The sequence below is a fragment of the Rhinoraja longicauda genome, chromosome 2 (genome assembly GCF_053455715.1).
Source record: "Rhinoraja longicauda isolate Sanriku21f chromosome 2, sRhiLon1.1, whole genome shotgun sequence".
Lineage (NCBI taxonomy): Eukaryota > Metazoa > Chordata > Chondrichthyes > Rajiformes > Arhynchobatidae > Rhinoraja > Rhinoraja longicauda.
In genome coordinates this window covers 111,110,487-111,127,585 of record NC_135954.1, presented here as the reverse complement: position 1 = coordinate 111,127,585, position 17,099 = coordinate 111,110,487, and the positions used below count along the sequence as shown (strand labels likewise).

Below are 17,099 nucleotides of genomic sequence, written 5' to 3'. Positions count from 1 at the left end.
GTTGAGTCTTGTTCCTCGCTGAACCAGGAGGCATGGAATCAGAGCTTTGCAGCATGGAAACAGGCCCTTCAGCCCAACATGTCCTCACCAACCTACAGATACCATGTACCTGCCCAAGTGTCTTCTAGATGCTGTAATTGTATCCACCCCTGCCACTTCTGATAGCTCGATGACCATAACATTACGGGAGGCATAGATAGCACAGACTCAGGACCCTTTCCCAAGGATGGAAATGCCAAAGACTAAAGGCCATATATTTGAGGGAGAAGGTTTAAAGATGTGCAGGAAAGTTTTTTTTTTAACAGAGAGTGGTGTGTGCCTGGGACACATGGCCAGGGGTGGTGTGGAGGCAGATGCGACAGTGGCGTTTAAGAGGCTTTTAGGCACATGGATATGCAGGTAATGGAGGGATAAGGATCACGTGCAGGCAGGCCTCTGTCTCCGCTGTCACGCTGTGAAAACAGAGAGGATGAGACGGAGTTTCTTCCCACAGGCCATCAGGACTGTTAACTCTCACATCACCAGGGACTAATTTAATTTTACTGCATTCATTTATTTTTTGTGTTAAAAAAAAATTAATCTATTCTGTTTTGTAGTTTTAGCACAATCCGCAGGCGTTGCCACCTTCATTTCACTGCACATCTTGTATATGTATGTGACAAATAAACAACTTGACTTGAACTTGGCTTTGTGATCTGCACAGACATTATGGGCTGAAGGGCCTGTCCCTGTGCTGTTCCATGTTCTACATTTGCACCACCATTTGTGTGGAACAACCTGCCTCTCAGATAACTTTAAAAATATTGCCCCTCTCACCCTAAACCTATGCACTCCAGTTTTAAACTCCCCTCCCCTAACATGTTATCTTATAGAAACTTACAAAATTCTTAAGGGGTTGGACAGGCTAGATGCAGGAAGATTGTTCCCGATGTTGGGGAAGTCCAGAACAAGGGGTCACAGTTTAAGGATAAGGGGGAAGTCTTTTAGGACCGAGATGAGAAAGTTTTTTTTCACACAGAGAGTGGTGAATCTGTGGAATTCTCTGCCACAGAAGGTAGTTGAGGCCAGTTCATTGGCTATATTTAAGAGGGAGTTAGATGTGGCCCTTGTGGCTAAAGGGATCAGGGGGTATGGAGAGAAGGCAGGTACAGGATACCGAGTTGGATGATCAGCCATGATCATCGGTGCAGGCTCGAAGGGCTGAATGGCCTACTCCTGCACCTATTTCCTATTTTTCTATGTTTCTAAACTCCCCTCCCCTAACGTGTACTATTGGAGGGTCAGGTCTAGAGGTAAAGGCATAAATGAAGGGTTCAGCACGAAACTGCGGACACCGAATTCGGGAAGAAAGGCTGCCAGAATGGAAACTGGTGACATTAACGACACAAGACTACACCAAGTTTGCAACCAGTCTGATTCAGTTTCAATCTGCCACCAGGGAGAGGGACGGTTCGGTGACAGACTTCACAAATAAGGTCTCAAGACAATTATTCTGTCATCCCAATATTTAGTTGGGAAAAATAAAAATTCTGTGCCGGAATAGCATTGAACAGGGATGTTAACTGCAGCAAAACCACCCTCACTGCACTGTGCAATGGGAGCGAGATCTTAGCAGTAAAGGCGAGAAAGGTCGACGTTAACGATACTGTTGCACACAAATCAACCACAACGAGGTCACGGGGCCAGTGAAGAACAAAGACAATAGGTGCAGGAGGAGGCCATTCGGCCCATCGAGCCAGCACCGCCATTCAATGTGATCACGGCTGATCATTCTCAATCAGTACCCCGTTCCTGCCTTCTCCCCATACCCCCTGACTCCGCTATCCTTAAGAGCTCTATCCAGCTCTCTCTTGAATGCATTCAGAGAATTGGCCTCCACTGCCTTCTGAGGCAGAGAATTCCACCGATTCACAACTCTCTGACTGAAAAAGTTTTTCCTCGTCTCAGTTCAAAATGGCCTACCCCTTATTCTTAAACTGTGGCCCCTTGTTCTGGACTCCCCCAACATTGGGAACATGTTTCTTGCCTCTAACGTGTCCAACCCCTTAATAATCTTATACGTTTCAATAAGATCCCCCCTCATCTTTCTAAATTCCAGTGTTTGAAAAGAGATTGAAACAGCTTGCCATCTTGTCGGCAAGGGTGAGCTGCACTGATGAGGGCTAACCCAAGCAGGAGCGGCTAATGGAATGTTGGGCTTCGTAACGAGAAGATTTGAGTACAGGAGTAAAGAGGTCCTTCTGCAGTTGTACAGGGCCCCGGTGAGACCACATCTGGAGTACTGTGTGCAGTTTTGGTCTCCTAATTTGAGGAAGGACATCCTTGCTATTGAGACAGTGCAGCGTTGGTTCATGAGGTTGATCCCCGGGATGGTGGGACTGTCATATGAGGAAAGATTGGAAATACTGGGCTTGTAGTCATTGGAATTTAGAAGGATGAGAGGGGATCTTATAGAAACGTATTAAATTATAAAAGGACTGGACAAGCTAGATGCAGGAAAAATGTTCCCAATGTTGGGGGAGTCCAGAACCAGGGGCCACAGTCTATGAATAAAAGGGAGGCCATTTAAAACTGAGGTGAGAAGAAACTTTTTCGCCCAGAGAGTTGTGAATTTGTGGAATTCTCTGCCACAGAAGGCAGTGGAGGCCAATTCACTGGATGAATTTAAAAGAGAGTTAGATAGAGCTCTAGGGGCTAGCGGAATCAAGGGCTATGGGGAGAAGGCAGTGGAACTCAGCGGGTCTGTGGAGAGACTGGACAAATCATTCTTAAGGGTCCCAAAAGAGAGGAGGGACTGGTTTAGTTGTGTCACCTGGTTACATGGAGGAGTTGGGTCAAAGGGCCTGGTTTCTGTGTTGAAGATAAGACTCAAAGTGCTGGAGTAACTCAGCGGGCCACGATCTCGGTCCCAGATGTCAGAGTGAATCCCGGAAAGCAAGTGGCCCAGACGGAGGTCTCGGCTGTGTCCTCGGGACCTGTGTGATTCAGCTTTAATCTCCCACTGCTTGAGCCCGAGGTTCCAAACCTGCTTTAAGGTAGCCACTTTCAGCCCAGCGGAAGAGAAAAGCAAGGTTATCTGCCTTAGTGACTATTGTCCAGTGGCTCTGACATCCAGCATCATGAAGTGCTTTGGACTTTCAATAATGGCGCCAAAGGTGGTGGTGCCTGCATGTGTAATATACGCAACTAGAATCTCACTGTGTAGTTGCATATGTGACAAATAAACTCTATTGAACTATTATTGAATCTTGTCCAGAACAAGGGGCCACAGTTTAAGAATAAGGGGTAGGCCATTTAGACCTGAGATGAGGAAAAACCTTTTTCAGTCAGAGAGTTGTGAATCTGTGGAATTCACTGCCTCAGAAGGCAGTGGAGGCCGATTCTCTGAATGCATTCAAGAGAGAGTTAGATAGAGCTCTTAAGGATAGCGGAGTCAGGGGGTATGGGGAGAAGGCAGGAACAGGGTACTGATTGAGAATGATCAGCCATGATCACATTGAATGGCGGTGCTGGCTCGAAGGGCCGAATGGCCTCCTCCTGCACCCATTGTCTATTGTCTATAAGGCTGGTCATGGGTACACATTAACTCCAGCCTCCCCGACAGTCTTGATCCATTGCAATTCACCTACCATCACAACAGGTCCACATCAAGTGCCATCTCCCAGCTCCACTCCTCCCTGGGATATCTGGATAACAAGGATATCTAGGTCAACCTCCTATTTATTGACTGTAACTCTGCCATAACACCATAATTCAGTTGTAGACAGTTTTACAGCTGTATTAGAAAACTGAACCATAGCGAGCAGTCCTGAACTACTATCTACCTCATTGGTGACCCTCAAGACTACCTTTGATCGGATTTTACTGGCTTTATCTTGTTGCACTAAACATTATTCCCTTATCACGTGTCTATACACTGAGAATGGCTCGATTGTAATCATGTATTGTCTTTCCGCTGACTGGTTAGCATGCAACAAAAGCTTTTCACTGTACCTTGCTCGGTACACATGACAATGAACCACACTAAATAATTCCAATCAAACATCTCCAATTTCCTGAACATGGGACTCAGCACCTCCCTCTGCAACTGGATCCTCGACTTTCTGACCCACAGACCACAATCAGTGAGGAGGGGTGACAAACTATACTCCAAGAAAATTCTCAATCCAAGGATGTGTTCTCAGCCCCTGACTATACTTCCTTCTCTCCTGAGATACTGCCTGACCTGCTGAGTTACTCCGGCATTTTGTGAATAAATACTTCCTCTAAAGGTTTAACTGCACCAGGTTCAGCTCCAACACCACCCACAAATTTGCAGATGCCACCACGGCTGTGGGCTGGACCTCAAACAATGACGAGACGGAGTGCAGGACAGAGATGGAGAGGTTGAAAACCATGGTCTCCAGACAAGAACCGCTCCCCTCAACCTCAGTAAAGCAAAGGTGGCCATCATCCGAAGTGCTGAAGTGGAGATGGTCGAGAGTTTCAAATTCCTGGGTGTAAGTAGCTTTAAGGTGAGAGGGGCAAAAGTTTAAAGGCGTGCAGGGCAAGGGTTTTTTACACAATGGGTGGCAAGTGCATGGAATAGGCTGGTGGTTGAAGCGGCATTTAAAAGATTGGACAAGCACATGGATATATGCAGAGAATGTTAAGGATAGCGGAGTCAGGGGGTATGGGGAGAAGGCAGGAACGGGGTACTGATTGAGAATGATCAGCCATGATCACATTGAATGGCGGTGCTGGCTCGATGGGCCGAATGGCCTCCTCCTGCACCTATTGTCTAATGGAGGGATATGCAATATGTGCAAGTGGATAAGTGATAGTCTTGGCATCATGTTCAGCACAGACATTGCGGGCCAAAGGGCTTGTTCTTGTGCTGTTCTGTTCCATGTTCTAAATATCATCAGAAATCCATCCTGGACCAACTAGTTTAGGGTGGCACGGTGGCGCAGCGGTAGAGTTGCTGCCTTACAGCAAATGCAGCACCAGAGACCCGGGTTCCATCCCGAATACGGGTGCTGTCTGTACGGAGTTTGTACGTTCTCCCCGTGACCTGCATGGGTTTTCTCCGAGATCTTCGGTTTCCTCCCACACTCCAAAGACGTGCAGGTTTGTAGGTTAATTGGCTGGACAAATGTAAAAATTGTCCCTAGTGTGTGTAGGATAGTGTTAATGTGCGGGGATCTCTGGTCGGCGCGGACCCGGTGGGCCGAAAGGGCCTGTTTCCGCGCTGTTTCTCTAAACTTAAACCTAAACCTACACTGGCGTTTTGGCCAAGAACATTTTCAGACTATTCAGAAAACAATTCAACATTTTTTCCTACGACTTTTATCTATGTCCGTCACACAACACGAAAACAGGCTCTTCGGCCCAACTTGTCCAAGATGCCCCCATCTCAACTAATCCCATTTGCCTGCACTTTGCCCATATCCTTCTAAACCTTTTGTATCCATTTACCTGTCTAAAATGCCTTTTAAATGCTGCTTCAGCAACTTGTTACATAAACTCACCACCCTCAGTGTGAACAAGTTGTCCCTCAGGTTCCTCTTAGTGCTCAGGTCCCCACTTCGTTCTTCTCTCCCTATAGCTCGTGCGCGAGTCTTGATCCACTGCGGTTTGCGTACTGTTGCAACAGGTCCACACAGGCACCATCTTCTCTCGTCCTACATGCAACTTAGTTTAGCTTAAACAATAGACAATAGGTGCAGGAGGAGGCCATTCGGCCCTTCGAGCCAGCACCACCATTCAATGTGATCATGGCTGATCATTCTCAATCAGTACCCCGTTCCTGCGTTCTCCATATACCCCCTGACTCCGCTATCCTTAAGAGCTCTATCTAGCTCTCTCTTGAATGCATTCAGAGAATTGGCCTCCACTGCCTTCTGAGGCAGAGAATTCCACAGATTCACAACTCTCTGACTGAAAAAGTTTTTCCTCATCTCAGTTCTAAATGGCCTACCCCTTATTCTTAAACTGTGGCCCCTTAGTTCAGAGATACAGCGCAGAAAACAGACCCTTCTGCCCACCGTCCCGCCAACCAGCCATCCCCGTACTCTTAACATCTATCCTACACACACTAGGGATAATTTACAATTAAACCAAGCCAATTAACCTACAAGCCTGTACATCTTTGGAGTGTGGGACGAAAACCGGAGACCCCAGGGAAAGCCCCCGCAGGTCAGAGGGAAACGTACAAACTCCATACAGACAGCGCCCGTAGTCAGGATCGAACCTGGGTCTCTGGCGCTATAAGGCAGCAACTCTACTGTTGCGCCAAAGTGCCGCCCACTCTGGTCCATAGACTCTTTAGTCTCCTATTTATCGACTACAGCTCCATCTGAAACACGATAATCCCATCCAAACTCGTCTCCAAACTCCTGGGACCTAGGAGTCAGCACCCTCCTCTGCCGCTGGATCCTCGGCTTTTTGACCCAGAGACCACGATCAATGAGAATGGGTGAAAACACCCCCTCCACATAATTCTCAACACCGGTGTCCCGCGAGGTTCTCTGTCTCCTACCATAAGCCCTATACACTCACGATTGTGCGGCCAAATTCAGCTAACTCCACCTTCAGGTTTGCAAGCAACACCGTAGTGAGCTGGATTATGAGCCACGACGAGATGTGGAGTGTAGGAAGGAGATAGAGAACGTAGTGACACGGTGCCAGGACAATAGCCTCTTCCCTCCATGACAGCGGAGAGTTAGTTATCGGCTTCAGGAAGCGTGGTGGAGTACAAGCCCCCAACTGCAACAATGGTGCCAAAGTGGAAATGGTTGAGAGCTTCAATTTCCACGGTGTTAATGTTACCAATAACCTGTCGTAGACCTGTCGCAATGATGCGACTGTCAAGAAGACACATCAGTGCTTTACCTCCTGAGGAAATTTGGCATGTCTCCAATGACTCTTATAAACATCTACAGATGCACCATAAAAGCATGCAGTTATAGAAACATAGAAAATAGGTGCAGGAGTAGGCCATTCGGCCCTTCGAGCCTGCACCGCCATTCAATGTGATCATGGCTGATCATCCAACTCAGTAATCTGTACCTGCCTTCTTTCCATACCCCCTGATCCCTTTAGCCACAAGGGCCACATCTAACTCCCTCTTAAATGTAGCCAATGAACTGGCCTCAACTACCTTCTGTGGCAGAGAATTCCACCGACTCACCACTCTCTGTGTGAAGAAATGTTTTCTCATCTCGGTCCTAAAAGACTTCCCCCTTATCCTTAAGCTGTGACCCCTAGTTCTGGACTTCCCCAACATCGGGAACAATCTTCCTGCATCTAGCCTCTCTAACCCCTTAAGAATTTTATATGTTTCTATAAGATCCCCCCTCAGTCTTTTAAATTCCAGCGAGTATAAGCCTAGTCTATCCAGTCTTTCTTCATATGAAAGTCCTGCCATCCCAGGGATCAATCTGGTGAACCTTCTCTGTACTCCCTCTAAGGCTAGAATGTCTTTCCTCAGATTAGGAGACCAAAACTGTACACAATACTCCAGGTGCGGTCTCACCAAGGCCCTGTACAACTGCAGCAGAACCTCCCTGCTCCTATACTCAAATCGATGCAATACAGCTTGGTTTGGGAACAGCTCTGCCCAAGAAATTGCAGAGCGTTGTGGATGTAGCCCAGTCCATCACACAGACCAGGGTCCCCACCATTGACTCCGTCTACACTTCTACGCTGCCTCGGAAAACATCATCAAAGACTTGTCCCACCCTGGTCATTCCTCCTTCCCCCTGCTCCCGTTGGGCAGAAGGTGCAGGAGCTTGAAAGCGCGCACCACCAGACTCAGGAACAGCTTCTTCCCCCTGTGTTATCAGCTTTCTGAATGGTCCTTGCATAAGCTAAGACACTGTCCAATTCACCTCTACCTCGTTGCAATCATTGAACTTTGTCTGTGGGACTGATGCGCTACAATGCTGAGAACTATATTCTGTTACTTCCCCTTTGCTCTACCCATTGTCGCTGTATTTCTGTTTAGTATTATGCAGAAGATGCAGAACCACAGACCACCAGATTCAGCAAGTTCCCTCCCCACTGTTAGCAGACACTTGAACGGACCCCTCAAATGCTAGGGATGAATTTCCCAATCTTCCAACCTAGTTCATTGCGCCCCTTGCACTTTTTTAAATCTGCACTTTCTCTGTAGCTGTGAAACTACACCGATCAGCCAAAACATTATGACCACTGACAGGCGAAGTGAATAACATTGGTTATCTTGTTACAATGGCACCTGTCAAGGAGTGGGATATATTAGGCAGCAAGTGAACAGTCAGTTCTTGAAGTTGACGTGTTGGATGCAGGAGAAATGGGCAGGAGTAAAGACCTGAGTGACTTTGACAAGGGCCAAATTTTTATGGCCAGACAACTGGGTCAGAGCATCTCTGAAACGGCAAGGCTTGTGGGGTGCTCCCGGTCAGCAGTGGTGAGTACCTACCGACAGTGGTCCGAGGAGGGACAAACCACAAACCGGCGACAGACAGGGTGTTGGGCGCCCAAGGCTCATCGATGCCCGAGGGCAACGAAGGCTATCCCGTCTGGTCCGAACCGACAGAAGGTCGACTGTGGCACAAGTCACAGAAAATGTTAATGGTGGTCACGGGAGGAATGTGTCACAATACACAGTGCATCGCACCCCTGCTGCGTATGGGGCTGCACACGGAGGACCAGCAGCATATTAGGCAGGTGGTCATAATGTTTTGGCTCATCAGGTCATAATGTTTTGGCTGATCGGTGTATATTCTGCACTTTATTTTTTCTTCTGCACCCCCTGATGCACTCATCTACCGACAGAACACACAACACAAGCGTTGTCATTACATCACGGCACCCACCACTCTGTGCAATAAAAACATGCTCCGCACATCTTTAAACTACCCCCCCCCCCCGCCCTCCCCCACCCCTCTCACCTGAAAGTTATGCCCTCCAGTCGCTGACAACCCTGGGAGAAAAGGTTCTGACTGTCTACCTCGTCTAGACCTCTGGTCATTTTACCTCTGCCGGGTCTCCCATCAACCTCCGCCTTGTGAGGCAGCAGAACCACCTGCCGCATCAGTGTTGCAGGTCAAAGGAGGAGCCATTTATTTCGATGCCAATGACTCTTAATCTACACTTGCTCATCGCCAACTTTCCTGCACGTTCAAAGTTTTGTGCGGCGGTCTCCCACCTGGGGCCTAGTGGAGGCTTTCCAGTATCCACACGTGTCTTATAGAAACATAGAAAATAGGTGCAGGAGGAGGCCATTCGGCCCTTCGAGCCTGCACCGCCATTCAATGTGATCATGGCTGATCATCCAACTCAGTATCCTGTACCTGCCTTCTTTCCATACCCCCTGATCCCTTTAGCCACAAGGGCCACATCTAACTCTCTCTTAAATATAGCCAATGAACTGGTCTCAACTACAATAGACAATAGACAATAGACAATAGGTGCAGGAGTAGGCCATTCAGCCCTTCGAGCCAGCACCGCCATTCAATGCGATCATGGCTGATCACTCTCAATCAGTACCCCGTTCCTGCCTTCTCCCCATACCCCCTAACTCCGCTATCCTTAAGAGCTCTATCCAGCTCTCTCTTGAAAGCATCCAACGAACTGGCCTCCACTGCCTTCTGAGGCAGAGAATTCCACACCTTCACCACCCTCTGACTGAAAAAGTTCTTCCTCATCTCCGTTCTAAATGGCCTACCCCTTATTCTTAAACTGTGGCCCCTTGTTCTGGACTCCCCCAACATTGGGAACATGTTATCTGCCTCTAATGTGTCCAATCCCCTAATTATCTTATATGTTTCAATAAGATCCCCCCTCATCCTTCTAAATTACAGTGTATACAAGCCCAAACGCTCCAGCCTTTCAGAGAATTCCACAGATTCACCACTCTCTGTGTGAAAAAAAACGTTCTCATCTCGGTCCTAAAAGACTTCCCCCTTATCCACCCACTCCCTCAACCACATCTGTTCCACTGGATGCATCCTCAAACAACTGCAACCAATTTGTCAAGCATTTGCCAGTCTGAAGACGGGTCCGTAAGTGATAGGAGCAGAATTAGGCCGTGCGGCCCATCGTTCACTCCGCCATTCTGTCGTGGCAGATCTATCTCTGCCTCTTAATCCTATTCTCCTGCCTTCTCCCCATAACCCCATGACAAGAGCCGCGACCCAAAACGCCGTCTAATTCCCTCCACAGACGCTGCTTGACCTGCTGAGTTCCTCCAGAACGTTGTTATTGGCCACAGGACGAACACTAGTTTCCGCAGCCCAGGCTTTTCATTGATTACAGCAACTTGCCCATAATGTTTGTAACGGCCCCCAACAGGCCCTCCAACCTCAAACTGAGAAGGTTTGAGAGATAAATACGAGCCAGAGCACTCAGAACAACTTCTCCCCTCTTTCCCAAACTAGTGCCTGGAGATCTTTTGTCCAACTGACAGGGTAGATGGCTTCAGTTCATCTCCAAGCCAAAAGATATGGCAAGGCAGTAGTACTCAAGATACAATTAACATCCATCACACGCAACCTGCCCATGGAGCAGCTGCTGGAGCTGCTGCCTCACAGGGCCAGGTTCGATCCTGACCTCGGGATGCGATGCTGTCTCTGTGGAGTTTGCACGTTCTCCCTGTGACTGCATGGGTTTTCCCACATCCCAAAGACGTGCGGGTTGCCAAATTGGCCCTCTGACAATTGTCCCTAGGGCGTGGGGTGCGGATGCCAAAGGGGGACGACAACGAACTAGTGCAAGCGGGGTGATGGATCGGTGGCGTGGGCTTCAGTGGGCCAAGGGGCCTGTTTCCACGCTGCATCTTTCAATTCATTCAACCCACTCTGATCATGCTCCTTCACTCCGTTCAAAATCAGAAGAACACAGTTTCTATGAAACGTTGAGGGGAGAATTTACAGAAAGCATTCCCCCCGCATCCCCCCACCCCCCCCACCCCCCCTCCGTCAACCCCGCAAAGAACAACCGAAGAGAAGCAGGAAATGTGCGCTGCAGTAATTGTAACTTCACTGACAGTATGTGGAATGTAAAAGCACGTGCCAGAAACACTCAGCAGGTCAGGCAGCATCCGTGGAAAGAGAGGAATGGATGATCCACCTTTCAGGTCTCAGAGCTCAACTCTGGTCCTCCTCACATAGATGCAGCCTTTGCTACTCAAGAGTTTCCGGCAAATGTCTGTTTTTATTTCAGACTGTCAGCATCTGCGGCTGGCCGATGGCCGATGACCGATTACCATGGTCAAGCCAGACTCGCTTCCTATCCCCATTCAAGAACACGGGCTTCCCATTTTGTCGCGTTGTCCTTAGCTGAACATCTGACAGAAGGACGGAACGAAAGGTATTGATGGAACACGGGAGGCCACTCTGCCCAATGCTTCCGTGCCTGCCCCTTGTGGTGGAGCAGGAGGTGGTGGGCGGGAGACGGGTCCCAGCACAAGCCATTGTCTGTCCATCTCCCTCCACGGGCGCTGGCTGACCCGCTGAGTTCCTCGAGCTCTGGGGGAGACGTGTGTGAATGGCAAGTTGTCCGATGGCCATGGGATTGGAGGGCATGGCGAAGCCCGCGTCTTGCTTTGTTTCCTGGTGTTTGTTTGCACACTTTGCACCCAGGTTTGAGTCGGTGCCTCCCGGCCAGAGACGGTCCCCTCTTCCCGGCTACGGGAACAGCTGCAGGACAAACTCCGGCGCCCACTCCATCGCGGTGTTGACCACGGCAAAGGCGGCCGCTCCCAGAGTGGCGGTCAGCCCCCACACCGCCATCTTGACCAGCTGGTTGGCGCCCGCTGGAGCGGTGGCCTTGGCAAGGCCGGGCGGTGAGCGGGCTCTGGCCTTGGACTGCTCCCGGAGAACGGCATCGGGCCGCTGCCGGCACGTGGCTTGCTGGAAGTCCTGGAAGGTGCTGATGGTGAAGCTGTGGGAGGGAAGGAGAGAAGAGGTTAGCGGCCAGACACAGTCAGATACAGTTCACTTTATTGTCATGTGTACCCCAGGTACAGTGAAAAGCCTTTGTTGCACGCTATCCAGTCAGCGGAAAGACAGTATATGATTACACCTCAGCGGTAGGAACATTGACTTCTCTAACTTCCGATAGTCCCTGCTTTCCCTCTCTATCCCCTCCCCCTTCCCAGTTCTCTCACTAGTCTTCCTGTCTCCGACTACATTCTATCTTTGTCCCCTGACATCAGTCTGAAGAAGGGTCTCGACCCGAAACGTCACCCATTCCTTCTCTCCCGAGACGTTGCCTGACCCGCTGAGTTACTCCAGCATTTTGTGTCTACATATGATTACAATCGAGCTGTCCACAGTATACAGATACATGATAAGGGAATAACGTTTAGTGCAAGGTAAAGCTAGTAAAGTCCGATCGTCTGAGGGTCACCAAAGAGGTAGATAGTAGTTCAGGACTGCTCTCTAGTTGGTGAAGGGATGGTTCAGTTGCCTGATAACAGCTGGGAAAAAACTGTCCCTGAATGTGGAGGTGTACGTTTTCACACTTCTATACCTTTTTGGCCGAAGGGAGAGGGGAGAAGAGGGAGTGGCTGGGGTGCCTTGCCTCAATCATGCTTCATTATGCTGCTGGCCTTGCCGAGGCAGCGTGAAGTGTAGATTGAGTCAAATGGAGCTCAACGCGGTTTGGGTGGAGTAACGTCAGGGTTGAGAGACAGGGCACCTTGCTCTGAGAGGTACAGGGGGCTGTCACAGAGACAGAGAGGGAAATACATGCCTGGTGGCAGAACAAGACGACAGGGCTTCACATTAAAACCAAGGCAGGCGTTGGTAGTCCAAAATAAAGCAGAAAATAAACTCAGGCAGAAGTTGGAAATCCGAAATAAAAGCAGACAAATTAAACATAGGCAGAAGATGCAAATCCAAAATAAAGCAGAGACGGCCTTAAATTAAATTCAGCAAGGTGTTTTATGTCTGAAATAAATCAGGCGTGGTCTTACATTAAAGGGAGTATAGAGAAGGTTCCCTCTAGCCTTAGAAGGAGTACAGAGAAGGTTCACCAGATTGATCCCGGGGATGGCAGACTTTCATATGAAGAAAGGGTCTATTGTCTATTGTCTAAAGACTGGATGGACTAGGCTTATACTCGCTGGAATCTAGAAGACTGAGGGGGGATCTTATAGAAACATATAAAATTCTTAAGGGGTTGGACAGGCTAGATGCGGGAAGATTGTTCCCGATGTTGGGGAAGTCCAGAACCAGGGGTCACAGCTCAAGGATAAGGGGGAAGTCTTTTAGGACTGAGATGAGAAAACATTTCTTCACACAGAGAGTGGTGAGTCTGTGGAATTCTCTGCCACAGAAGGTAGTTGAGGCCAGTTCATCGGCTATGTTTAAGAAGGAGTTAGATGTGGCCCTTGTGGCTAAAGGGATCAGGGGGTATGGAGAGAAGTCAGGTACAGGTTACTGAGCTGGATGATCAGCCATGATCATATTGAATGGCGGTGCAGGTTCGAAGGGCCGAATGGCCTACTCCTGCACCTTGTTTATATGTTTCTATAAAATCAGACAGGTGTGGGAAGTCCGAAACAAAACAGACACAGAATTAAATTAAGATCAGGCAAATGTTGAAAGTCTGAAATAAAACGAACAGTCTTAAAATCAGGCAGATATTGGAAGTCCAAATTAAAACAGGCACGATCTGAAATTAAAATCAGATAGATGGTGAAAGTCTGAAATAAACCAGGCACGGTCTCAAGTTAAAATCAAGCAGACTTTGGAAATCTGAAACAAAGCTGACACCATCGAAAAATTAAGGTATCACAAAATGCTGGAGTAACTCAGCGGGTCAGGCAGCATCTCAGGAGAGAAGGGATGGGTGACGTTTCGGGTCGATACACTTCTTTCAGACTGACTTCAGACTTAATATCAGGTGGATATTGAAAGTCCAAAGGACAAAGCAGACATTCTTAAATTGAGATCAGGCAGAAGTTGAAAGTCAGAAATAATGGTCTTCAATTGAAATGAATGAATGAATGAATAAGTTCATTGGCCAAGTATGTGCACATACAAGGAATGTGCCTTGGTGCTCCGCTCGCAAGTACCAACACGAACAAACAGTAAACAATTAAGAGTAAAGCATAAAACATTAAAAATCAGGTGGATGCTGGAAATCCAAAATAAAGCAGGACGTTCCAAAAATACCGAGCAGCAATGGGAGTTAGTGTGTCAGGTCCAAGGCTCTCCGACAGAAAGCGGAGAGGTTATGGTGACAGAATGTTCATTTCTTGTGCTATTTGTTCCCAGGACACGAGTGGTCCTGCAAAGGCCACAGTCAGTGCCCTGGGTCGGCAAGTACCCCAGGCAATTGTGCTGCCCCTCTATGCTCACCAGGAATGGCAAATGGAATTTATCTCTGACAAGTGTGTGAGGTGCTGCACTCTGGTGTGTCGAGGCAGGGCAGGATGCACACAGTAAATGGTGGAGCCCTGGAGAGCGTCGTGGAACAGAGATCTGGGAGTACAGGTGCAGTGCTCCCAGTAAGTGGCAAATCACATGCACAGGATGGACCAAGGTTAGACACACTCACCTTCATTGGGAAGGGTATTAAGTACAAACATTGGGACATCATGATAAGCTGTACAAGTCGTTGGCGAGACCACACTTGGTTCTGTGCGCAGTTCTGGTCAGCCAGTTATAGGAAGGACGTCATTAATGTTGGAAAGGGTGCAGGAGAGATTGACCGGGATGTTATCTGGGCTTGCGGGCTTGTGTTATGGGGAGAGGTTGGATAGGCTGGGCTTTTTTTTCTCTTTGGTGCTAGGAGGCTGAGGGGTGACCTTACTGACTGCAGAGAAATATATATTTTGGATAGGCTGGGGGGGCCACAGTTTAAGAATAAGGGGTAGGCCATTTAGAACGGAGATGAGGAAAAACTTTTTCAGTCAGAGAGTTGTGAATCTGTGGAATTCTCTGCTTCAGAAGACAGTGGAGGCCAATTCTCTGAATGCATTCAAGAGAGTGCTAGATAGAGCTCTTCAGGATAGCGGAGTCAGGGGGTATGGGGAGAAGGCAGGAACGGGGTACTGATTGAGAATGATCAGCCATGATCACATTGAATGGCGGTGCTGGCTCGAAGGGCCGAATGGCCTCCTCCTGCACCTATTGTCTATTGTCCATTGTGAATCAACGTTACGAAGTGAATGCCTTGTCCAAACTGAATCGGTCCAGCCAAAAAAATACAACGTGCAGGAGGAACTCAGCGGGTCAGGCAGCATCTGTGGAGGGAATGGTGAAGAAGGGTGCCGATCCAAAATGCCGTCTGTCCATCCCCTCCACAGATTCCTCCTGACCCGCTGAGTTCCTCCAGCACTTTGCTCGGGATTTCAGCATCTGCAGTCTCTGGCGTCTCCAAATGCTAAACCACCTCTGCTCTTCCGATTCTGAAACAATACCACGATTCTGTGTCCATAGTACTAATTCAGCAGGTCTGGCTGGTTATAAAAGGCTTGCGGTGCCACAGGTTGTGGGTTCGGTTACAGCTTCCTCGAATGGGGGAAGATGACGGTGGTTCGTTAGTGTCAATGACTTTAGGGATGGATCAATATACGTCCAGCTCAAATTACACAAACTGGCAAAAATTAAAGCTTCACTTTTGCTCAAAAGCAAGACGAACCAGAAAAGATGCAATTGCGTCATGCTTTAAAAAGACAATGACAAGTCAATGACTACGGCCTAAAATGGCCGGGCAAGGTCATTCTCAGCTCAGAACTCAAGCTCAGGAGAAAATGTTTAAACGCAGAAAATAGTGCAGGGGGAGGCCATTCGACCCTTCGAGCCAGCACCGCCATTCATTGTGATCATGGCTGATCATCCACAATCAGTAACCCGTGCCTGCCTTCTCCCCATATCCCTTGATTCCGATAGCCCCTAGAGCTCTATCTAACAGTTTAGGAAGGAACTGAAGATGCTGGTTTACACCGAAGACAGCATCAAAATGTTGGAGTAACTCAGCAGGACAGACAGCATCTCTGGAGAAATGTATACGTTGCCTCTCGACCCGAAACCGCAACTATTCCTTTTCTCCAGGGATGGTACCTGACCCGCTGAGTTACTCCAGCATTTTGTGTCCATCTTCAAGCTTAGAATTCTTGGAATTCTCTGCCTCAGAAGGCAGTGGAGGCCAATTCTCTGAATGCATTCAAGAGAGAGCTGGATAGAGCTCTTAAGGATAGCGGAGTCAGGGGGTATGGGGAGAAGGCAGGAACGGGGTACTGATTGAGAATAATCAGCCATGACCACACTGAATGGCGGTGCTGGCCCGAAGGGCCGAATGGCCTCCTCCTGCACCTATTGTCTATTGTCTATTAGGAAATCCTGAAAGGTCTACAAGCAAAACCTACCAGGACCTTGTTTAGGAAAGAACGCTGGTTTAAATCGAAGGTCGACATAAAATGCTGGAGTAACCCAGCATCTCGGGAGAGAAGGAATGGGTGACGTTTCGGGGTGTTTTTTTCTGAAAGAAGGGTCTGAAGAAGGGTCTCGACCCAAAACGTCACCCATCCCTTCTCTCCAGAGAAGCTGCTTGCCCACCGCTGAGTTACTCCACCATTTTGGTGGAGTTACTCCACCAGGACCTTGATCAATGGATAGATGTCCCCAGCCTCATTAGCAGAACAAGGACAGGGCCTCACCGGTTCCCCCATTCATAAATCAACAGCAAAATGTCAGGGATCGCCGTAGAATCATAACGGTCACAACATGGAAGGAGGCCGTTTGGCCCTTCGAGACCGTGGAGTAATCCAACTCCCACTCTTTCCTCAAAGTTATGCAAATTCTTTCCTTTCAATTATCTATCTTCCTCTTGAATTATCTAGCTTCCCCTTCAACACAACAACTGAATTGGCCTCAACTAAAATCATGAGGAAAATGGAGGTGAATGCACGGATTTTATCCTTCCCACCAAGGTAGGGATAAAGAACCAGAGGGCATAGGTTTAAGGTGAGGGGGGAAGATTTCACAGGAACTCGAGGGGAACTTTTTCCACACGGAGGGTGCATGGAACGAGCTACCAGAGGGAGCAGCTGAGGTATGTATCTGTTTAGCAACAGGTACATAAACATAGCACAAAAAGTAAGGAAATTTGTGTTTGGTAGA

At 48.5% G+C, this 17,099-nt stretch overlaps 1 protein-coding gene across 1 annotated transcript in view; it reads right to left on the bottom strand.

The window, feature by feature from the left end:
• Positions 1-10,968: 10,968 nt before the first annotated feature.
• LOC144610837 (TBC1 domain family member 20) overlaps positions 10,969-17,099 on the bottom strand; it is a 47,568-nt gene continuing 41,437 nt past the window's right edge. The window contains exon 8 of the mRNA XM_078429774.1: positions 10,969-11,907. Within this exon, the coding sequence (XP_078285900.1) occupies positions 11,652-11,907 (256 nt within the window). The 3' untranslated portion in view covers positions 10,969-11,651. The remainder of the gene's footprint in view (positions 11,908-17,099) is intronic.